Here is a 24,584-nt window from a genome sequence, read left to right on the forward strand (position 1 = left end):
AGATCCATGTCATGGTGTGGCAGGCCTGGGGCCTGTTCTCAGGCCTGGCGGTGCCCTCAGGGCCCTGACGAGCTGCTGGAGCACACGGAGGCCTGTGGTGCTGTCGAGTTGTTCCCCTCTGTCCTGGCAGCCTGTCCCTGCCACCTCCCCGTGCCCTGGCATGGTGTCTTGGCATGGCTGTGTGAGGGGCTGGGTTGGCCAAGGGGAGGACGGGGTTTCCTCTTTCAGCCTCAGAGAAGTTACACTGCAAAGAAAAGGATGCGCTGGGAGCGCTGGAGGTGGAATTGATCCAAGCCAAGTATAAAGGGGTAAGGGAGATGTCCACTGGGTCTCCCTTGGCCTGGTGGCCGTGGCTTTGTCATTTTGTAAATGCTGTCCTTAGGTGTTACAGGAAAATGCTTAGGACTGCCTACTAAATGCTGGTACTTAACGTTGCTTCTCAGCCTCGCGGATGTGTTTGGAATCTGTGTGGTGATTTACCATTCATGTATTTTTAAAAATCACAGTTGTACAGATAACTCCCACTGAAAAGGGAGGAAAAGGGTAGAGGAATCAGATGGTAAACTGTACTGTGATTCTTGACATAGAAAGCTTTATTTTAAAGGTAAAATGTGGTGACATTTTAGTCTGTTGCTGACTTTAAAGTCTCAGCTGCAAGAGAAATAGTCTTTCAGTTGCACTTAGGAGTATCATGTATGTTAAGTGAAATAGAGATCTTTGTTTCGTCTCACAGTATTTGGATGAAAAGAGGGGATCTTCATTTAAACAAATACTTTAAATATTTACTCATTATTTAAAATGCACTTCTTTAACACTCACATAAGTGTCAATGGTTAGACCAGCATTCAGCATATACTGTTGGCAAATATATAGTTGATGCTTTTTATGTATCTAATGAATATCTATTTTACGTAACTGTTGTATAATCAGAAGATGCATAAAGTACAAAAGCCACCAGATAATTTTTCATAAGTTTTAAAAAAAATTTATTGAGTGCTTAACAGGCTGAGAAACTGTGAAATCTCAGTACAAAGTTTTAAGCACTTTCTATTTCAACCATTAATACCCCACTTTTGATGAAATGACAGCACCAAGCTGGTCTCTAACTCCTTTGCTTTCCACAAGGAATACAACAAAAGTAATGTACTAGTCTGAAGATCAGAGAAATGGTAGACATACCAGGAATACAGCTCCGATATTTTGATGCCTCATGTTTAATTCAGTTTGTAAGCTCAATCCCTTTTCTGCTGTAAATTTAGGGACTGCAGACAAATCAGAGATGGGACCACACTCATTCTTCATTGTTTGCATATAAGCAAAGCACACCTTGCTGGGGAGCCTAGAGACACAACCTATTTGCAGACTGTCTTTTTAGGGCAAGTGATATATGCCTGGAAAACTTAGAGTTGAGAGGTCTTGGGTTGTTGTTTCACAATAGTTTTAATCTACCAAACAAGTAGGACTGAGTTTTGATCCCTCTCCAGCGCTTCTGATAGTGTGCGTGCAATTCTTATGAGCTACTTCAGCTCATTAAACCACATGAGTTACCCACTCTTGAATTTGACTAGGCTTCTCCTGTTTTAATTAACTAAAACAGGTCACTGGGGTATCAGATTAAGTCCAGGGGAGATATAAGAGAAGAGGTAGGGTTATTGTCCCAATCCCAGATGTATGTGCACAGATTTGGGCTTAATCTGGAGTAGAACCAAAAGAAACCAAGACCCTGCTGAAGTGCAAGCCACACTGCCATCCTCATTTCACACTGCATCCTAGAACTTTGGGCCAATTTTGTTTGTGCTAACATGATGAAAATCTGTAGTTTCTATAGTTCAGTTTTAAATAACGGAGTTTTTCTGAACCTGGAACATACGGTGTGCACAGACCCTCATGAAAGTCAAAACTGAAGGAAACATTTGCATGAGACCTTGTGAGGTGGGGATACAGCAGAATATCCTGTGTGGTAGGAATGAGGCTTTGCCCTCCTGGTTGGCCCTGTAGAGAAAAGTGTATCTCAGGCAGTAGGAATTAAAAGGCTGTATAAAACAGCTGAAGGGACAGATTTAGTCCCATCTCTTTTTACATATGCTGTTTGTAACAGCGGACTACATGTACAAAACATGCATTCATGTAAATCCAGAAATAAAATCTGGATATCAGCCAGTGTATTGGAAATAAACCTTCATCTAGTACTCATCATCATCCTCCAGGTCTTCACCTGCAGTTGCAGCTTCCAGTGCAGCCAGAGCTGCTGCTACTTCTGCGTCTTCCTCCTCGATTTCTTCGTTGATGTCTCTGTGGCTGGGGTGTGGGGGTGCCTGTAGTGCAGTGGTCACAGCCGTGGCAGTGATACCATCAAGAACGTCCTTGCTCAAACCTGTAGAGTCAGTTTTAGAAGGTTCAATACTGCTTTCCTTTGTATGTGAAGGTGGTGTTACACAGAGGCCCTGGACCTGTGCGGCTGAAGGCCTGGTGACTTGGTCTGTACGTGCACAGTTGACCGGAAAGCTATCTTTTTCAACATAGTTCCTGAGTCTGTTGCCATTTTGGTGATAATCTTTATCTGGCAGCTGTTTGGTGGTGTTTTGCATCTCCAGCATTGCAGTTCCTCTGAGAAAGTCACTATCTTCTGCAGCTGGGGGCTTCCCATCCTGAATACTGTTTGGCTCATTGCAGGCTGTCTTCTTGTGGCTGCCTACTCCTAGGTCAAGCTCCTGGCCACGCTCATTCGATTGGGTATGAAAGTCTCTAGTGCTGGCTGAAGGAGGCTCTGCTGGCTGGCTGGAGGTTCCCTGCTCACTGACTTCTTTCACTGGGTTTGTGTTGGGACCGAAACTGGGGTGCGCTCCAGTGCACGAGCTGCCACCATTGACTGCAACATCAAGCTTTGTGATGCACCTCACGAGGCCATCCTCTTGAGAAGCGTTGCTTCTGTGGTTCCAGAGGGTTCCCTGTGTGCTATTTACCCGATTCTTGTGTTCTGTTCTGTTTAGCTCATCCTTCTGGAGTTCATTTTTGTGATCTTGAATTTCATTATTCTGCTTGAATTTGAATTTGTTGCTGCTTTGCTCATCCTGTTTGTAGCTGTTTACTTCGTGGATGCATCCAGATGACTGTACTTCTTCTGGGTCAAAAATGTAGCTGGAGTAAGGGGGGAAAAAAATGAAGAGGAAATGTTAATCATTTTTTTCCAGTTCCTATCATTAACAGTGTAATTAAGCTTAATTTTTAGCTGGAGGTCTTAAGGATCCTAAGCTGAATGGACATGTTGGGCCATGCCATAGTCTCCTGGGAGTGACAGGGACTGACCCCTGCAGCGAGGTTCACCAGGATCACAGAAGATATCAGAACCTTCTGCTGGTTAGTGCATGCTTCCAGCTTTGCTTATTCTTTTTCCTCTGGAGGATGGATTAGCCAATGAGTAGTCATCATATAGAAAACGATCTATATCGTTAACTGATGGGCCCTCATGTAGTTGCCAAAAATACTTCCTTTTTTTTTTTTTTTTTTTTTTTTTTTTCCTCTGGTGCTCTTCCTCTTAAGTCTTGCCTCTTTGTCCTTTTTCTGTATTTTTCCCCTCCTCTTTTTTTTTTTTCTTGGTTTTCCCTTCTGCTCCTAACTGTTCCTTGACTTATTCCAGAGCCTCTCTTTTCTTTCTTTTTCCTCTTTCTCTTGTAGTTTTCTTCCCACTTCCTTACCTGTTCTAGAAACGTGGCCAAGGGAAGAGTAACTGTCAAGTGGGATTGCAATGTTATTTCTAAAGCTATCATTCCCTCATCAGGAAGACTTTTAGTGTGGAATTGTTCCCACAGCTAACTATATAAAAAAAAGCCATGACGGAAGCATGGATCTGTAGCTCACGTTCATGGTTCAGGAGAGCAGGAGGATCTGACCAAGCCTGTGCTCCTCATTCTGCTGAACTGAGGGGAAGCTCGTACTATCTACATGAGGAAAATCTTTCTGGTAAAGTTGAATTTTCAGTGCCATACAGGTCTTCTGCAACTCGAGAAATATAGAAATGGACCTCAATTACAATGAATTATAAGGACATTCAGGGGAAATCAGTATGCCTATGCTCTGGCATGACTGTCAAGATACTGTAGACTCTGGGAAAACTTCAACCTTGTAAATGGGCTTAATTTGAGCAAGAGGTGTAGAGGAGCACAAACACGTTTTAATGTTTTTCTTTTATTCAGTCTAAGCAACTCTTACTCTGTTGTACCTTTGTATCATTTTGCAGCACCTGCACCCCATCTGGATTTTCTTTAATCTGAAAAGAGAGAGAGGGAAGGCAAGGGAGAGGAGAAATGAGTGAAGCATTATGAAATTAATGCATGGGTAATTGCATTGAAAATGATGCTCATGTTTAGAAATGTTTTATTAGCTAACAAGAAACATGCCTACGCAAGAATGGATGTAGTAACATTAAATGTCTTTGTAGCTTGCTATCTTGCATTGACAGTGGCCCATAGTTGGGGAAGAATTTAGGGAAGAATTTGATTTAATTTCTTTAGCAGACAGTGGTGTTTGCCCAGAATGTTTTCCTAGTCTGCAACAGGTTTATGATTTGAAGACTTCTAAGATGGAGTAAATTTTTTTATTTGATAACTACTGATGGATTTCTCTTCTATAAATTTATCCTGTTTCAAGTCTTTGTTTTTTTCTGGACTCAGGTAAACTGCTTGCATTTACAAGATCCTTTAGTGAGCAGTACCACTGCTCAGCCTTGCCTGTGTGAAAAACCACCTGCTTTTGTTTGACTCAAACCTGGCTCTTACTGGTGTTATTTGATGCCTCCTAGCTGGTGTACTGGAACAGGCAGTGATCATCATGTCCTGGTGTTGTGGTAGTACGGGCCCTGTACTGCCACCTTCAGCTCCAATACTCAGCCTGAAGAATCCTCATCTGTTGAAATGCTCACGTTATTTCAGGCCTTTAGATTCCCCTTGTTCTCTGGATCTCTTGCATTTTGACATCCTTCTTGAATTAGGCGTGGGAACCACAATGCAGTGCTCTCGAGCTGTGGAGAGCCACAGATTTACTCTGTCTTAATTACTGCTGTCCCTACTCACTTGGGAGCTGTCGCAGAGACAGCTACTGAGCACTGGCATGACCTTGCTGTGGATCTCTCTTAATCCTCTGACCTTAGACACAGACATGTTGCTGGGGTGGGCACTTTCTTACAGTGTTGTGCACCTGTGTTTTACTAGTTTGACCAGAGCAGTCAAACTGCTCATGTCCTGCTACATCTCTGTCTTGCAAGCTTTCTTTATCTGTTTGTCATGTCTGATCCAACAGGATGCTGAGAGCTAACTGTGATGTGGTTCGTATGTCAGTCTTCTATTAGGGTAAGAAATAATTTGTGAATTTGGACCCTTGAACTTTTGTGTTCTGAACCTAAAATGAAGGCACAGACCTAAATATCTGAAAAACCTTGTAAGAAAATTATTCTTTATTTTATAGGTTGGGCTATCATAGTTCAAGTTGATCAAGTCAGGAGAGTTTGTTAATATTCTGTCTTATTATTCAGGCTCTTTCTTTCTCTTGGTGCTCTATAACCTTACATACTTTTGCTGTTGCCTAAGGACAGCAGCTCACTTCCCATAAGACAAATCGATGGCACAAGGTTGGGGTATTTTCTAGAGCAAGTTATTCACTGAAGGAAAATAGTATTGCTTTATTTGTACCAGTTGAGTTTTCTCCCAAACTGCCCCCCAGTGATTATGCTAGCAGAAACTATAATGCTCCGTGTCAGTTTTTGTCCCAGTTTTGCTCTCAAAATCTGACGCCTCTGCTGCTAGCACTGAATGTAGTGCCTGGTGGCAAGTCCCTTGTTCCTGGCCCCAGATATTCAGCAGCTGGCTGTAGCTAGGACACAGCTGCTCCTACCCGTGCTTTTCGTGTCTGTGCCTGAATTCTCCTGGAACAGGAAGTTTTTTAAAGGAGAAGCAGCTTGGTGTAGCTCGGTGCTTGTCAGGGTGGCCTGCATGCCAGCTGCTTTGCTTCCTCTCCAAACGGGGCTGCTTCTCCGTCTTCCTTAAATGCATTCTCCCCAATAACATCTCAGCAGGAGTTCTGGTGCAGGGTTTTTTGTCTGAAGAGTGTGCAGTGAGGTTGAGGTGGCCATGCGTACCAACCCTCCTTGTGTGCAGCTGCTGTGCAGCGTAGAGGCACCGGGGCAGGTTTGCCAAGCTACGAGGCTCATTTGAGCACGTAGCCATCTTATCTAGTCAAAGCAGACTTCTTAATTTGCTTTAATTGTTTTGAAAGCTGAATTAGTTTCAGCCCTTCTGTAGTTTAAGACTGACTTGAAGCTTCAGTTGAGCTAAGCTGTATGATGATGCTTGTTTTGACTGACATCTCTAGTTTTAGCTTAAATCTGCTTCTAAGCCAGAAGAACAAAAACTGCTTAAAACTGACCAGCCCTTGACAGGCTCAGCCTTCAAGTCTCGGCATGTTAGGGTAAGTCACAGTGACTGCGTGATCTTTGTTCATGGGAAAGGCGAAATACTTGGATTATGTTGAGGCCCTTTCTAAACAGGCTAAACTGCCACCATCCCTCAAGCTTGCTGTAGGCTAAGAGCACACAAATATTATTCCAGCTCAGGTAAATCACTATGACTTCGGTCACTGTCAGTCACCACGAGCCCACTGAGCTCCCCAAACAGCCCCTGCTGCTTCACTTTAAAGTTGCTGGTTTGGTGAAACCAGCCTGGGTTCATCTGCAGCCCAGCTCTGAGAGCAGATCCCACTTCTGCTTAATCTTTGCCCTGACAAATTTCCTGCTTTGTGCTGATATGTAAAATGTTTTATGATTTTTAAGAAGAATCTCACTTATAGGTTTTAACCATTGGGAAGTGTTAATTGCTGTCCTTTATTCTACTGCAAAGATGTTTATCTTCACAGAAAGCAATTATAAATGGAAATGACTTCTTATTTTTATAATAAGCCCTTTCCTATTTGTCTTTTTTAATTACAGCTACTGTTTGAATTCTCTCTGCAGCTACTGCATTGAAGCTTTTCAGCTGATTAGTTACAAGTGAATTTGTCCTCTGGCATGAATGAGTTATAGCATATGGATATATTTTATGCTGCATTTTTATGCTTATAAATTATTTCATATCCCTGAAGTAGGAATACAGTTTTACAATGTCACTGTCTAAACAACATTGTTGTTTTTTTCTCTCCTTGCCCTTCCATACTTATAATAATCTTTCAAGCCAAGGTTGGAAAATAATTCTGTTGAACAAATTGCCTCCATAGCATGAAAAGACATACTTTAATCCTACTTACTTTGTTTTAGGTAGCTTGTTCTAAAGACTTTGGTATTGTGAGGTTCACAGTTCCATTAACAAAGAAGTAGTACTAATAAGCTCCTGTTTAGAGAAGTCTGAATCGAGCACGTTATGCGGATTTGCAACAAAAAAGGGTTAGAGAGCTCAAGCGATGGATAATTATCTGTGACTGACTTTAAAAAGACATCTAGAACAAGACATGGCATCCTTTTATGTTGTTCCAGCTCTGTCTTTTTATAAGATGTTTGTTCTGTTGGATATTCTGTTATTCTGTGCTGTTAAATTGTTAAGATGCTTTCAGATGAACGTGATGTGATGCAGAATGCTGCCTTGCAAAACGCTTTGGGGGTTTAGTTAAAAAAAAAAAAAAGGCAAAAAAAAAAAAAGCTGTCTCTCTCAAGTGTCAATAAAATGCTTGGCCTTAACATTTAGATCCTCAGATTCAGGTCAACCTGTTCCTAATCCTGAACATCATTCTTCCTTGATCGCGAAATACTTAAAAGCCTCTACATTTCTCAGTGGTTGCTTCACAGTCACTTAATTCTGAACATTAGCACATTACTTGGCATTAAATCTCTACTAAAACGTTAAGTATAGATTTACAGATTGTACTTATTTATTTTTTTAAGACTAGCACTTGGAGCATTTAGAGGGAAGAATTGGAGCTGTTCAGGAGAAAGGGATGAGGGAGACCTAGGTTCAAATTCTTCCTCTCTGCTCAATTTCGAACTTTTGCTTTTCAGCTTTGAGAAGCTGCTGAGTCTTCTAATGGTCTCTGAAGCTGAGCTTATACCAGTTTCTTCAAAATACCAGATTCCTGCAGCATGTACTTTTTCCCCAGCTACCCCAGCAGACCTTGAGTTGGCCATATGAAAAGATACGCTAGATGTATTTTCTTGGCAGTGTGTTGTTAAATGAGTGTTTTTATAGAAATTTTATAGAAAAGCAACTATTTTAAAATCCTTAGGGAAATATGCTGCTATGGCTGTTAAGGAGGTTGTAACTGGGTTTAATCTGAGGAGAGCAGAACACCAATCCTGTCAGTAAAATACGTGCTGAAAAAGGGGGAGGCTGTAAATGTTCTGCTGGTGGCACCTGCTAGGAAAATGGAGTGGGGCTTTTCTTAGTGTGAGACCTTGCTGGGGATGACACGGATGGGTGGTGTCTGACTCCACAAATGTGGGCTTACATTGCAAGACACAGTGTGCTTTAAGATTTCTGCTTTGCTTCATCAGGTTTGAGAAACACAACGTATCTGATCTTAGGTTATGTAATAACACAGCTTCTATTGTCTATTTAAACTGTAGCTGTGTTATGAATAAACAAAAGGCAAATGATAATGGCATGAAAAGGGAAGGGCACACATTGTAGAGATAGAAATGTGTTGACAACCTTTCTTGATATTCTTGGAAGTTTACATGGAAACAGAAAAAGACCAATATATTTCTTTCTTCAAAAGAACAGAAGAACAACACACCATGATTTATTTATTTTTAGTCCCTCCAGGAGTGGAGGCATAAAGGTAAGGAGAGCATATTATTATTATTATTTATATTATAAAATGTGGGCACTTTTTGTCCCAAACTTATAAATTCTGGCTCTGTGTCTTTTGATCTAGGTCATTCTTAAGCTTTTTTTTCCCTTCCCCCAAGTCTTGTTCTTAATGAGCTTTTGCTCTTTCTTCAGCTTTTTGCTCTCCTCCCTCATTTCCCACTCTAGGTTGCAAAGTAACCTGTTTTTCCCTCTGTGTATTACCCGGGCTGCTGAGCCTGGATGCCGCATCTCCCAGCGGCCTGGGATACGTGCCTCTTTCTGCTCTTTCTTACCCTGGGCCCTGTCGGTGTCTTTCCTGTCAGCCTGCTGTGGCGTGCGGTCCTCAGCGAAACCTGCCCAGCCTCTGGGTACAGCTCGCAGCTCCCACTATTGTTAAATGGACACACACTCTCATCAAAATGAAGTCTGGCTGCCCAGCTACTAACATAATTTACTTTTTTTTTTTCTTTTTTTTTTTTTTTCTTCTTTTTGAAAGTGTCTACAGAAAAACATGTAAAGAAGGCATATTAAGGAACTGGGGTGGGAATAACCTCAGCCAGCTCTAGCACTTGGCGAGCTTCTCCTTGCGGGAGAGGCACGGCCTGCCTTCTGTGCTGAGGAGGCATTCCCACCTCTTGGCAGACCTCAGAGGCTGTCCTCAGCATGTGCCCAGGCCTGAGAAAGGCTCAGGTGTGCTGAGGTGTGGAGGAGGGACGTGCCATGTGCTCCGGAGGGGTGGAGGCAGCGGAACAATTGCTGTGGGTGGCAGGTAATATGAAAGAAGCATGGAAGGTCTGTGGGACAGATGGTAGAGCTGAGAACTATAATTAGAAATGTAGGGAACTAGTAAACATACACTAGAAAAAAGCACCAGCCTGTGGTAGAGGAAAAGGAAACAGGCAGAAGGTTGTAAGGGAAGAAAGAGCAGAGATATAACTTCGTTAGCCACTCTGTATGCAGGCTGAACACTGCTTTTGGGCGAATAGCATCTGCGAGAATTATTCACTTCGCATAAAGTACAGACACATCGTCACATGCTGCTTTTTTCCTGACCTTACTCGCTATTCTGAGGGCAGACTGTCTCCTACAGGAGTGAGAATTGTTCTGGGCCCAAAACGCCTTTCTGCTAATGCTTTGTGGAAACTGCTACCACTGATGAAAAGCTATGGAGCTGCCAGATAAGTGTCTTCTGCAAACAAATTCCTTTCCACAAAACTCCAGATCAGCTCTGTACCCACACCTGACAGTCACAGCACAACTTAACTGGAACAGCCATGTTTAGCATATAGGTGACAGCCAAAAAAAAAAACCAAAAAGTGAAAAATGAAAGACATCAGCCCTGTTTATGGTTTCAACGAGTCTCTGCAATCTTTGGCGTCTCTTGCCTTAGCGCAGTTGGTATGAGGGCGACAATTTGATAACAAGTCTGTGCCTAACTCTGCACTAAGGCCAGTACTCAAAGCTGGGCTGAAATCTCTCTGCTTCCTTCTGACTGATTCTGGGTCTGGCAATTTGTTTTAAAAGTGCTTCAGGGAGCAACTCAATCATCATATAGTACATGAAATAAATGAACCAACCTGAGGAGGTATCAAAACATGCTTCCTTATGGAAAACAGGTCCCACCCACCTCATGGGTACTTTCCATAGCTGAATTACTTTCAGGCTCCTTGTTCACACTTTCTTTAGCTGTAGCACTGAATTGTCACTTCCATATTCCAGCCATCTTGCAGTCAGCCCTGGTGGGCATAAGTGCCTGTGCCACCCTGGTCACGCAGTACAAGGTGCAGATTGACTCTGAGTTCAGCCCCTGCCATCTACACTGCTCTGCAAGAAAAGGAAAAGGTGCCAAATGCTTCCCCTGGTGCAGGCTGGCTCATCCTCCTGTTCTGAGGATGGCAGGCACTATATTTGGGAGCAAGGAATGTTGGAGTGTCTGCCAGAGAGATCCTTGTGCTATCCTGCCAGCACAAGGTTATTGCCAAGGTTGCAGTTGCCTGTCCTGCCCTCATTACTCCTCCCCCTACAACGTGCTCTTTTCCATTTACTTTACAAACAAAGCCGGGAAGCTGCTCGGCCGACCAGCCACTTTCCTTCTCCACTGAGGCCTCATTTACCCACTGAACTGTTTGCGTGCGCTGCCAGTACTGCTAACTGTGAGGATAAGTTGGCAGAGGGACCTGCTGAGGATCCTTTAAGTCACCACGGTGGTAACTTAGGGCAGCCAGCTTTAGCTCCTTGTGTCTGTTGGTGTTCTGCTTGTTCATTTTCAGGTTGTTTCCCCTGGTTTTCACCAGTAAATGCCATTGTTGCATGAACACAAGCAATCCTTCTTACACGACCTGCAGCTGTTGAGAAGAATCTTTACATATTTTAAAGATGATTATTAGAATCAAAAAGGGAGAGAGGTGTCAAAGGGAGTCACACAGGTGACTGCACGTTCTCATTTTTATGGGTATTTTTAGAAGTATTATCAAGTACATTTCCCTATGAAACCATCATTCATGATTCTATTGCGTTGTTGATATTTCTCCATTTTTTTCTTATAATAAAAAATACTCTTTATGGCTTGCTTTTGGCAAGGAAAAGTTTTTTCTTTAAAAGGAAAATTTTTTCTTTAAAAAAAATATTTTCAGAAAAAAATCAGAAGTTAAAATCTCAGTTCTGTTGAATGGCATGGTGCATACCCAATGTATATACCACCTGCTGTCATCCAAATTTATTTCATTCATCTGTGCTTAGAGGATCTTTTCAGACTTCTGAGAGATCACCTATTGATTCATTCAAATTTATCTGAAATGCTCGTATCCATACCCTCACCCTTTAATTTTTCTTGAAAGAAACAGAAGTTGTATCAGTGTGACTCTCCCAAAATCTAACTTCTGCAATTCAATGATGATTTTTTCCCTGCTGCTCCCCTTCTTTCCTAACTTGCCCACCTAAGTTGAGCCTGGGGCTGTTTGGGGCAGTGACCTAGTTCTTGGTGTTCCTGTGACCAAAGTGGCAAACTTCTGGCTGATGTTACCCACTAGCACTGTGTACAGACAGCAGCTGTTTGCTTCACTGAAGGAGGAATTTTGAGTATTTTGTGTACTATTCATGGCATGAAGTTTATGGTTGTTTCTGGGTGTAGGGACTTAAACATATTATTTCTGCTTATTCCCAAAGAAATCATGAACGTGATTTAGACTGGCAGGTTTTTTTTCTTCCTTTTTTTTTTTTTTTTTCTTTTTTTTTCTTTTTTTTTCTTTCCAGGCTTTATCCAGGGTAGGTATCAAAACCTGGAAGTTTTCGCGCCGCAGAATCATGCATTGCTCGTTATCTGGGAGCTTATTGGCCTCTGTTATGGCTTCATTAATGTTGATGCTCTGTGTTCTTATATAGAATAGGTCTCTCACTAAGGAAGTAGCTCCAATGTCACAGTGCCGTTTTTTCAACAGGGTAACATGTGGCACAATAACAGAATCCTTAAATGACAATGCTGTACAAGCAGTCGTAGCAAGGGTAAAAACAAATCAAGTAACATCTAAAGAGAACTGTTTCTAATTAGTTTAGCCCCATACTTTTCAGGAAATTAGAGCAAAGCAATTTAATATGAAGAAACACTCGCATAACAAACACTGTGTTTGCCCGATGAACCATCACTCCAGCATCAGCTAATCACCAGCTACAGCCTACTCACCAAATAACCAGTGGGAGTAATGTTATCGTGATTTTAATGTCTGCCTGTGGCATCTGAAATTGTATATGTGTTTCAAGTGTTTCTCCAGAAAATTTTCAGTAGTAATTGACAAAATTTGCTCTTACTATGCTTTTCATCCTGGGATTAGCAGTAGACGTTAATTACTATATATACAACATAGTGCAAATTGTGTTATATCCTTGGATTATTCATAACAGCATCCAAGGGAGAGAGCAGTCACCTAGCTGAGAGGTGCATCTCCTGTGCAGGAGTCAACTATGTGCTCTAATTGTGCCATTTCTCAGTGCTGGGGAAAAGCATCTTGCCAGCGTGATGTCCAGCTACAACCTGATGAGGAACAAAATGGGCAGGCAGGCTGCTCAGAGCAGTGGAAATACCTGCTTATGTTCCTATTCCTACTAGAGAGACGAGAAAAGGTCAGACTTAGCCTGACTCTGCTGATACCAGAAAAAATACATGCTATTTAGCTTGCATACACGTAGCTCTAATACCAGTACAGTTGGCAGTGGCAACGCATGCCGGTGTAAGTACTTTAGCTGGAATGGGGAGCGCCTGATGTGATGCCAATGCAACATCAGAAATGCTTCCCTTCCCTACCACGGCTCTCCCCAGGTCCCCAACCACCTAGCTACATCTTTATCAGTCCTGATGGTACTTCTGCCCTCACCTTGCCCCTCACCTCCCTGTTTTTCCAGGCAGCAGCCTTGCACCAAAGGAAGGCGCAGAGACAGGCAGGCCCCAGGCCAGGGAGGTTTGAGTGCTGCCAGCGCAGCGTGAGCACACCTGCACTTGTTGTTTGCAGGTGCACTGCCAGATGGGGAAAGGAATGAAAAGTTTGATGCTATCAGGTTTACAAAAGGTGTTTTGTTTTGAGCTGTGAGTGCTGGTTATTGCCTAAGCAGATCTTCCACCACGTGTAACAATATGCATAGCTGTATTAACTCCTGCTAGCTCCTCCTCAAAACGTCCTTCTTCCCAAGCCAGTAAGGTCAGCCAGATCTTCTGCTTTTCCCCAGCGGTTTCCTGGTGCCCTTGGTCAGTACATGAAGTCCCTTGTTTCATTCTCATTTTAGCTGTTCCCTTTCTCTTCACAGCAGGCAGCTTTCCCCCCTCTCCTGCACACTGTTAAAGGATGAGATGTGCCCCCGCCCAGCATCTTCTGCCCCTCATTGCTTTTATGTGCAGATGAAGCTGTTCTTCTCACCTGCTGGGGCTGGGCGCTCAGCTCCCAGCCTGTCTTTAATAATTCCTCCTTTTCCAGCCTGCCATCCTGGTACATGTTCAGGCCCCGGTGCTGCAGGTGCCTGGGAGCAGCAGGCCTGCGGGCAGCCCCTGCCCTGCCTTGCTCAGCTCCCTGGTGTGCCTGGCCTCTGAGAGGCATCGAGGCCTGCAAAATGGGATTGGGTCAGTCCTCTTCTTCCCCGCTACCAACTTTGAGGTTGTTTTACTATTTTGTTCCCTGATCTCTGGGGTAGCTGCAGGGCTTTGCTTTAAACGCTGCTGGAAAGGAGGAGCTCTTTGTGAGACCTGTTACTGCGGTGTACAGGCCCGCAGTGCACATGGGACATGACTTCGAGGTGATCTGAATGCACCCTTTTTCTCTTGTTCCCCTCCTCACAATTGATTTTAAATACTTAGAAGACCTTTAAGAGGAAATGCATTCTCTCTGGCTAGTTCCTCGTCACTCACAGCACTAGGTCACAGAGCACTTCCCTACCGCTGTTATTTACCACAGAATATGTTTGTTTTATTTCTGGTGATTAAAAGGAAGAGTTGGGCAAAGGGTGAAACTCTCACAATCATTAGCCAGTTTGCACAAAGGAAAAACAAATATAGCTTTCAGCATAAAAACACTCATTTCCTCCTTAGCCAAGCTTATTCCCTACATCTGTTCTTCCCCAACTTACATCGCTGTCTGGTGTTTAAGTTACTGAAGTTCATATTTCCTGTCTTTTAAAGTCGTTAATCTTATACATTATACTAATTTGTTCTGTAATGGTGCCTAAACCCCAAGTCGTATTTAGGGCCATATTGTGCAGACACCAACGTAGGAATGCAGTTTCCCAAGGGATGCGTGGTCTAAATGTGTGACAAGGCAAAAAATGGGTGTGATAAGCAGATGGTCATGTACGTGTGAAAGAAGCAATCGGCAGGGAAACTGTGTTTAGGGACACAGCTGGAGCCTCAAAATAGCTGTAGCCAATTTTTTTTGCAACTGAGAAAGACTGTGTCTGGAGTCTGATCTCCTTCAGGATGTTAAAGTGTTTCTGCAAGCTTGGTACAACTACACACTTTGGAGAATGGAGTCTAGGGTTCCAACCCTTAGTCTGAAAATCCCTGGTTGCAACATTTTTTTAAAAAAACTCTTAACGTAGAAGCAGCCCTAGAAACAGGGGCTGAGCCTTCTTCACAGGCTGTCAAGGACGTGACTTTGAGACTGAGGGTCAAAGGGAACCAGGGCTCCTAATTTATGAGGCAATTTGCTAACCCTTTGAATACTATGTAAAATAATCACAGCCTCCCCAGTGGTTTTGACTGGAAGCTGCGGTGGTGGCTGTGTTTTAGGTTGAACCTTGTGCCCTTTGTCTGAGCGAGATGCGGCCCTAAGGCACCTGCCTGGCTTTATGGCCTCATCAGCCACATGGAGTTTCAGGCCACAGGAAATTTGGCATAGTGGCAGCCTGGAGCAAAATGAGAGCTCCTGAAGCCCTTAGGAGAACCCAGCTGAAGTGCCTCGTCCCTCCTGGCCTACATGCATGTGGGTGCTTGATTATAACCCTTTACCTCATGGACTCCCAGTCCTATCATGTATTTGGCTGGGCAGCCTTTCCGGAGGCCTAATACAAATAGTTTCTTATCTTACAGTGCCCAGATGAGCTTGGCAGGAGGTGTTTCGCTGACACATTTTAAGGTGGTAACAGGAGGCTGCTTCCTGGTTCTTGCTAGAAATATCTTCACTTCGAGCGGTTACCGAGTGCCTGTCCTTGGTGTACTGCACTAGGTGCTTTCCCCGCTGACATATCAGCTGGAGGATCAAATACCTGAAGTTTAACTGCTCTATCCTGCCTCAGGGATATTCTGTTTAACTTCCTTCCTGTTCAATGACCTGGCCTGAACATCCTGAAGACCGTGAGCCTTTTGCCCTGCGTGCATCCGTGTTCTGCGTGCCCACATGAGAAGCGATTGTACCCTGAAATCAGTGGAGACCTTTTGGTCTCCTTCAAAAGAGATCTTGATGAGTCCCGAGTCCCTCCATTGACTAATTAAGACTAGCTGTCTACGTCACTGGAAATACTGAGGTTTTTATATATGTGCTCTTTTTTTTTTTTTTTTTTTTCAGCTAAGAACTGAACTATTTCCCAAAGCTACACACAGTTCAAAATTTGGTGTCCCCACACTTTTCTTTTTTTCTTTTTTTTTTTTTTTTTTCCCAATAGGTTCATCAGAGTTATCTTTAAAATAATATGGAAATGACCTAAATTAAAGGTCTTGTGATAGCCTTCTTACAGATGCTTCTATTTCTGTGTACAGGGTTAGCTGGAGGAGTGAAATTTCAACCTCTGGATAGAAGGTGAAGTAAAGAAGAAAGACTTAAAAACTTTACAGGACTTGATACATTTAGGTCTCCAAGACACAGAGGATAGAAGCGTGGATAGTCATGCTAAAGGATAGACAGAGAATAGAAGCATGCTGCTTGTTTCATCAGTATATTAAAAGCTGTGGTAAATTATATGAGCACAGAAAATTCAACAGTTGCTGAGAGATGCCAAAGGCATCTGATAAGGACAGTAGCAGTTGAAAGATAATGCTGCCCCTGGTGAAAGAGAAGATTTAGCTGAAATTGAGAAAAGGCAGATGCTGTGGTCAGAAAAGGCACGTTTGGGGAAAATAAAGTATGTCAGGCTGAATTTGTCTCTGGCCCTTGAAAGATTTGCTTTTGGCTATGTCCCTTTTTGGCTGCACGTGACTTGAGCAAACTCAGATGAATTTAGAGTGCCTAAAGAGGCATAGCCAGGGTGTCTCAATCGCTGTGTGTGACTGAGGCGCGCAGTAGTGCCAAACTCGGGTACTCAGCAGAAAATGAGGGCACTGCTGGTCACTCAGGTTGCTGCTTTGAACTGGTATGGCAGTCCCTAAGATCCTGTAGTGATGCAGGATCCATGTGGTAATGTGTATACAAAGCCGATTCTCTCTTGGTTCTTCTGTAACTGTGATGTGGCCTTAGTTTCCCGCACCCTCACCAGAGGGGACCTGGAGAATGCAAATAAGGGCAGAACCGGCCTTTCAGAATATTTATTACTTCTGGGGCTGAATGAACCAGAAAGCGCACAGTTTGATTTCCTTTGCAGTACTGACAGGAAAGCAAACAAATCCTTTGACTTGAATTTCGTATGTCAGCACAACCGGCTGTGGAGCTGCTTGTTTTCTCTTCTGTCTCAGAAGTCACTTTTCCTTAGACTTCCATTTGCAGAGTCAGCCAAAGACTTTGAGCCTGTTTACATATAGAGGTATTTTCTAGATGTGCATTGATTCTCAAGTGAGTATTTATTTTTCTCTGTTTTGTACCTTCTGGAATAATTTTGTTTTTATTATGTCAATCATACGGATTCTGAAACCAATGAGAAAATTCTACTTTGGACATTAGGAAACTGGAAAATATTGGATAGTGAATGTGATGGCTAAAGCTTACTGCCACAGGATGAGGTCTGTGAGAACAACCTGGCAGGACAGGCCGGTTCCCAGCTATATATGTGATTGTGCTATGACACTGCCACATAGCTGCCACTAGCTTGCAGCACAGCAGCACACTGTACACCACTATGAATCAAGCTCCTAGATCTTAGATTTCATCCTTTGTCTGCTGAAAACTGTTGCTCTCTTTGCTTTGTGAGCGAAAAACCAGGGAACAGTACTGGACTTCTGCAGCAACAGGGGGGCTACCAATAGCAGAACCTTTAAAAACAAATGCTGTTGTAAGACTTTGAGCCTTCAGGTGGTCTGGGAAACACTTGGAGAACAGAGGAAGAGGAGAAAGGAGAGAAAGTGGAGACCTCATGTTTTAGATTTCATAAAATTCTTGTAAGCTGAAAGAAGAAAAATACAAAATTTATTAAAGCAATTATTAAAAGCAAGTGCACTTAATGGTACAAGTTAATTCGTATGTAATTTTGGTATCTTGGCTTATCAAAACTTATTTTTTGTTTGCAAAGCAGTTCTGTGGATAGGCTCACTGCTTCTTTTTCTTTTTTGTTTTGGTAGTGGGCATGAAGAAACACTGCTGGAATTTAGCAGGCCTTTATTGTTCAATTGTGTTGTGCATTTTTACATAAGGGAACAATATTCTGAAAGCGGGCTCAAATACCTATGGAGATTGCTTCAAAGAGATATTGCATATATGCCTTTAGGCTAGATCGAGGCCAGGTAGGATATGTGATCTCAGCTGTGGTATTCAATTGTAGCTTTGAGTCCCCAAAATTATTTTGCCCTGAATATTTCAAATGCTTCTGGTTTGTTTACATCATCTGAAGTATTGCTAGTGGCAGGTGCTGTAGTGGTGCTATACTGTTCTGAACATCAGCCTCGCTTAATACAAAAAGAATTGGATAAAGCCCTAAGCAGTTAGCATGACTCAGTGGTTGTGCTCTAGTAAAATAAAACAAACTAACAAAAACACCCTAAACCCTACAACAACAAATGGTTCCAGGAGCTTGCTTTAAATTGTCAGGATATTGGGTTTGACCATTTGATGAAGTAACCTGCAGCTCTTTGAAAGGGGGCTGCTAGAAATCAGCGTGCTCTCCCTCTTCAGCCAAATCAGTTCTCTTGTTTTCCAGTTTGTTCTCCTTCCCCAAATTCCCCTCTTTCTTTCCCACACTGCACTAGTTTGTTCTTGCATCACCTTTTGCCTTCTTTTCTGCTTTTTATCCTTCCTTCTTTTTCACCTGTGTTAACTGACCTGTCAACTTTGTGTTCCTGTATTTCCTTTTCATGGTGTTTAACTTTTTCTAAACTTCAAAGTGGAAATCTGTCACTTGTTACAACAGAAATATTAGAGGTTGGAAAGCAACACTTCAGAACCTGCTCTGTCACCAGTGCCTATAGCTGCAAAGCATCATCATTAGAAAATAAGGTACTGCAGAGAGAAGAAGAATCTGGTGACGTTCTCCTTTGTGGAGTGCTGAAGTTACCACAGTGAATGGCCAGTAAGTCTTAAACCTACACAAGAAGAATAAAAAAGAAGTCTTACCTTTCAGATTGTACTCCATCGACTGCTGAAAAGGTCTGGTTTAAATATCTTCATCCTGCAATAGTAGAGCAACGCTTTGAGAGTGGCTTCTTCATGTGTCTGCACAAGTAGGATATTCTGAGGAGCAGGCTGTCTGCCACAAACAGTGTGGAAATATAACATCCTCCTCTTCATGCCATTGTAATTTCTTAATTTACACAATGACCAAACAAATCACTTAAGCAATATGCTCATCCCCTTGAGCTGAACTGGAATGCTAACCTGCTTAAAGTGAGCATGGGCTTGCCTACTACAGTGGATTAGGACTCATGTAAAATGTTTACACTTATAATAACAACAATAAACTTAGAAAATCTTCAAATATTATGGGGATTCTTTTTTCTTTGCTGGCAGCCAGGATATTTATAGTATCAGCTAAAACTGCAGTATCCTTGTTAGAAGTTTCTCCTTCAGATTTTCGTGAACTTTGAAATTGAAGAAAAGCCTCTGGCATTGCCCCAGTGTTCAAGGTATCTGGTAAAGCTATTGTTCTTTCAGATATGTGTGCCCTAGGCTAAATAGAAATTTCAGTAAAATGTTTTCTATTAATGATTTAGAGAGAGATACATTTGAGAGATAGTGATAGAGTTACACCGAAACAGTGTGGATGCTTTTTCTCCTTAAATTTTTTTTTTTTGGTGTGTTCCTTGTTAGGGAAGGGAATGTGGACATGCCCACGTGGATCTGTGTGTGTGCACGCAAACCTGTAAGAAACATTAATCACCAAGTCAGGGTCAGATCTGTGAAATGGGCAATGTATTTTGCTGTGTGTTCAGAACTTTTGCTATGTGCTTCCTTTCATCCTTAGCATCTCTCTGCCTGGGTAGCAATAACTTGAAAAATCTCAGTGCAGCTTACGTTACAAGCTTTGACTCCAGGTAGTTATGCTTGCACCATCAGGAGGGAGGCTTCCAAAGGCTTTGAGATCCCTTTCAGCAGAGCTCTGAAGCCTGAAATATGGCTGAAAACTAAATGCTCTCTGTTGAATTCAGCAGCTTGTGATTTGGGACCAAACTGAGGTGGCCCCAATATCTGCTGTGAGTCATTGCTAAGGAGAGCCTGAGCACTTTTGATTCATTGCTCAGCTCTGTTGCCCTACAGCGAGCCACTTAACTTGTCTTGTATGCTACCATTTCACATCCTTCTCAGAGCTTAATGTTTGTGCAGCACTTTGGAGATTTATGGTGCTATTCCATCTCATTATAGTGTTGCAGAGGGCTGAGAGGGTTTCTATGCATCTGCTAAAGGTGCTGCTGTATTTCAGGTGGAGTAAAGAATAACGCTTACAAAGACTGAGTCATTGTGTCTTCCTATCTTTATGGGACATTTTTTTTTTTTTTCCTGGGGGTTTTCTTGTCTCTTTTTACCTTAATTCCATTCTTGTTTGATATAGCTGTCATCATTAATTATGAAGTTGTTTATTCCATTTAGTTTTTGTTCTGTTCTCTAATTAATCTTTCTTGCAGGGTAATTTTGTCTTGATGTCGTTATTTGCTTTGTGTAAGCCATGCCCTAAATGAAAGCAAAAATCCCTGCAAAAATGAAAAGCAAAATCCATGGCCTCTTGCCACATGTTGAGAGGATGCAGATTTTATTTAACAAAGGCAAAAGATGTATCCTGTTTAACTCAGTCTTACAGAGCATTCTTATCCCCTGTGAATTGCTTTTGTCTGTTGAACAAATTCTGAAATAGTAGGTCAGCTATAGGGTTTTCATTAATTTTTAATTGGGTTTTGTGTGTTTATTTTAACTCTACTAGGACATATGTTTCTAAAATTCCCAGAAAAGAAAAATGCCAAAAAGGAGAGCTGATACAACAGCCGTAACTCGTAAGCTTACCCGTTATATCGTGTCGAGTGATAACTGATTTCACCGTGATGCATGTCACTGGTTTTTGATCTAAACATGGAGTTGTTTGTTTGTTAGTTTTAAGGAATGAATTACCAAAGCTGTCTATGATGGTAGAAATGTGCTGAAAGTCAGCGTCAAATGCTGGATGCTTAATGGAATAAAATGTGCAAGGCATGAATTCAAGTGAACCAGTAGTTCATTTTCCATGTCAGACAGGATCAGACATAAACCAGTCTATGTTAATACTTAAATGTGAGTTAAAAATATACTCTTTTCATTGTATTTGGAGCTTTCTCCTCTTTTACGTAGTGATAGCTTGGAAAATTGTTCTTGTTCCTGCAAATTACACTCAGACATCTTAACTAAATACTCTTTTTTACCATCATCTTTGCTTAGCAACATCCCTTTTGAGATATTCTTGGAAACTTAATACTTGTCTGATGCGTACAACAGTGTTCATAAATCAAGGAATGTCGCCACATCCTGCTCTCTTACATTGTTTAATACTTTTTATATTAGTGTTTCTGGGAGAGAAGCACAAAGCCTCACATACCCACTCACTCCAATATATTGCAGGACACAACTACAAATGACCCAAGCCCCAGCTGTTGGAGCACGGCTTACCATGGTGGTGCAGGTTGTTCCAGCACGTGAATAGCATCTGCGTGTTTGTCATGGACCCAAGCAGCAAGGAGCTTTCACATTCCAAAATAACCTGGAATTTAAACAAAATCATTAGGCTCTCTGTACTGACGTTGTAGAAGCTATTTGCATTTTCCATTTCGTTCAGTTGCTGAAAACAAGCTATTTCAAAGTCAAATAGTCAAAATCTAAGTGCAATCCCCTAGGCCTGTTTTGGCATAGCCCCTGTGTATGCTTCTACTCCTGAGTATGCTTTTTGCTGGACAAAATTAACATTTTGGGTGGCGTAAGCAGTTATTTCCAGATTTACCGTCTAATTCCGCTGTCAAATCCTTTGCTAGGCTTGCTTTTTTATTTTTTTATTTATTTTATTTATTTTATTTATTTTTTAAATAAAGTTGCATTTGTAAATGCTGGACAGCTGTTTCTCCAATCTACATACTTTCCCACCCCATTAGGAGCTCCCAGCATGAAGTTTTCAAGCACCATGCACAGGTCCTCTGCAGTAAAATATTGTGTGAAGCCAGGCAGTACTTTTCGTAAGAAAAGAGCCTCCCTCAGCCTACAGTCAAAGAGGAGCAATGTCTCTGTTCCTCAGAACAGCAAGACAGGCTGAGACTTATTCTTTCCTGCTGCTCCAAGCTGATCTGGAGATCAGCTGACTGTAGACATTTCTTCTTTTCTTTTGTTGGTCAGAAGTAATAGAACTCAGTGTTGTCCCCAACAGTTTCAGAAAAAATGTTCAGCTGTCATCCGTTGTTTTAATTTATGCCCTGAGATTTGCATCCCCCTGTTTCCTTCCCTGCTCTGTTAGCCTTGGTCCTGCTCCCGGGTGCCCTTGTGGTATTGTTCAAATACTTTCAGTGCTGCAAACTCCAATCGTTTTTAGGAGGATCTTTTTGATCATTTCTACTCGTCATCTCAGTTCGGAGTTCAGTGGAACAAACCTCTGATTTACATGCATTCTTTGTGTTTCTGCCCATGTGTTTCTCTGTAACTGTTTACATCTGGTTGTATTAATGTGCTCTTTCCTGAAGACAAGCTGAGATGGGTTTCGTATGAGGGATACTGTATGAAATGTAGACCCACTGCTTGTTCATGGTGAAACTGTGGCTGACCTCGCTAGGAGTGGAATCAAAGCCTTTAAGAGGCTGTTGCAAGATAATGAGAGGGAGAAATGTTGTGCAGTAAAAGCTGAATTTGAAAATCCTAGATTGTTCCTGTGAATGCTTAGAGTCCAGAAACAGCCTTTCAGCTGTGGGACTGCGCACTTCTCCCCTAGGCTCTGTAGGGACGAGGAACAGTAAAATGTAGAAAACTGAATGTCTTGGCTTACTAGGGGAATGGACGAGGGAGAAAAACGAGTAGTCAGTTTTCTTACAAAAAGCACTTAAGAAGTCGAATTGGGTTGAGGCTAGTTATCCTTGCAAACTTTTTTGCATTCAGAGAGATTTTCAAGGCTTTTAATATATTTGTCAGTACACTCGTTCCTGAATACTGTCATTGTGTTTCTTGTAAATATGAAACGCCACTGAAAACATGAAATGTGTAAACAGGAGAGATGCCATGCATCGGTTAACATTTAAATGAGCACGTTTTAATAATTCTCTGAGATCTGATGGATCTGCTTGATCTGTGGAGAACCTGAGCAGTCACAGAAAAGCTGTTTCCTGAATAGTGAAGACAAGCTGATGAGAGGAGATATCTTGATCCACAACTGAAAATAGGCTGAAAATGGAAAATGTAGGCTGAAAATAGAAAAAGTCTTCCAGAAGAGCCCTGTGGTCTTGCCCTTTCCTGGGTGCATGAGCTGAGCTTCCAGTTGCCAGCAGTACAGGTTGAGTTTTGCTCATTTTGTCATAAACTGAAAGGTCACAAACTGCTAGCGTTTTGAATGGTAAGAAGTGGTACGTTCAAGTAGGTGTGGGGATTTCTGGAGAATTATCACCTTTCCTTTAGCTAAGACAGCTTAGGATGGTGCTATCTGTTTCGTTGATCTTGTCGTCCATTATCACGAGTCTATTGGTGTCCAGATACAGGTTCTTAGCTCTAGCTATCTTTTAGTGAGGCCGCTTTAGATCTCTGGTGAAGAGAAAGTTTTTTATATTCTATTTGTTCCACTGCTTTTGCAGATCGTGCTGGCTACTGTGTTCTATCTCTTCCCGGAAAGTAATGATCACGAGCTGTTTCGCATGGTGGTATCTGTCGTACAAGGTTTTCTGCTTCCTGGACCATGAATCACAACAAAATAAAATTACGTTTTATGAAGTGTCATGCAGAATCATAAACTACTTCATTGGAAAGAACCTCTGGAGTTCATCCGGCCCAACCTTTACTCAGAGGAGGTCAACGTAGGTCTACAGCTTTCTGCAGAACATGCAACACCTATGCTTAGCTCATTAATGCAGGGGAAACTTTGATCTTTATTGGCAGTGGCTGCGACAGCAGCAAATGCTGGGCAGGTGGTGCGGCATCAATAAACTCCATCTATGTTTGTGTAGTTCTTTGTTAGCAAAGATCTCGCAGAAGTCTGGGGTGAAAGTTCAGCATCTGAGGTTTTCCACTCCTGTAAAAAATTTCCTGTTCATAGATTGGGTGTTAAATTTGTGTTCCAGTTCCTTACCTCCAGATTTCAGCCCCAAATGCTAGCAATCTGTCTCCTCTTTAAAGAACCTGGAAGAAGAAAAGAACATACTGAGGTCTTGCTGGATATCGCTATTGACATATATTGTATGTGCTGTGGCATCTTCCCTCTAGAAAAAGGTTCTGTTCTATTCTATCTGTGGCAATTTATCTGCGTCTGTTGTTAACGAAAGAGTTTTTGTCATTGTTGCAATAGATCACACTTTTTCTCAGATACCATTTCTTTCTCATTTTAAAGTTATTGTTAAGATGAGCAAAATAATGAGTAGATAAGCGATGCCTTGTGAGTGGGACCTTTGAGAGCTTCACCCTGCCAGTTGCTTGGGCACAGAGATGTTCGGGTACCTTGCTTCTGCAGGTACAATTGAGGCAGCACTGAGAAGCCATGTCCGTGGGACAGACAGTTCGCTGTGTGGAGCACCTTCCTTTTATTTCTAGAAGATGAGGATGTGCACAGCCTTTCATACAATCAGAATCTGAGAAATCAGCCTACCCAGATGCTTAAACATTAATTAGGGGCAGAAAGAGCAAAGCCAGCTCCTGGTTCCTGCAGCTGTCAGTGCCCATAAATCAGCTGTGTTTTTCCTTTGGAAACAAGGCAACAGCATGAATTTAATTAATGGGTTTGACTTGCTCT

At 42.2% G+C, this 24,584-nt stretch overlaps 1 protein-coding gene across 3 annotated transcripts in view; it reads right to left on the minus strand.

Moving 5' to 3' along the window:
- Positions 1-760: 760 nt before the first annotated feature.
- Positions 761-24,584, minus strand: part of C4H4orf19 (chromosome 4 C4orf19 homolog) — a 41,740-nt gene continuing 17,916 nt past the window's right edge. For 2 of the 3 annotated variants that reach the window (XM_035324723.1, XM_035324722.1), the window contains 5 exons: positions 23,928-23,977; positions 21,287-21,377; positions 18,773-18,827; positions 4,220-4,267; positions 761-3,138 (listed from right to left, as the gene is read on the minus strand). In XM_035324723.1, the coding sequence (XP_035180614.1) occupies positions 2,184-3,138; positions 4,220-4,251 (987 nt within the window). In that variant the 5' untranslated portion in view covers positions 4,252-4,267; positions 18,773-18,827; positions 21,287-21,377; positions 23,928-23,977 and the 3' untranslated portion in view covers positions 761-2,183. The remainder of the gene's footprint in view (positions 3,139-4,219; positions 4,268-18,772; positions 18,828-21,286; positions 21,378-23,927; positions 23,978-24,584) is intronic. The other variant, XM_035324724.1, reaches the window with a different exon arrangement.

The sequence above is a fragment of the Oxyura jamaicensis genome, chromosome 4 (assembly GCF_011077185.1).
Source record: "Oxyura jamaicensis isolate SHBP4307 breed ruddy duck chromosome 4, BPBGC_Ojam_1.0, whole genome shotgun sequence".
Classification (NCBI taxonomy): domain Eukaryota; kingdom Metazoa; phylum Chordata; class Aves; order Anseriformes; family Anatidae; genus Oxyura; species Oxyura jamaicensis.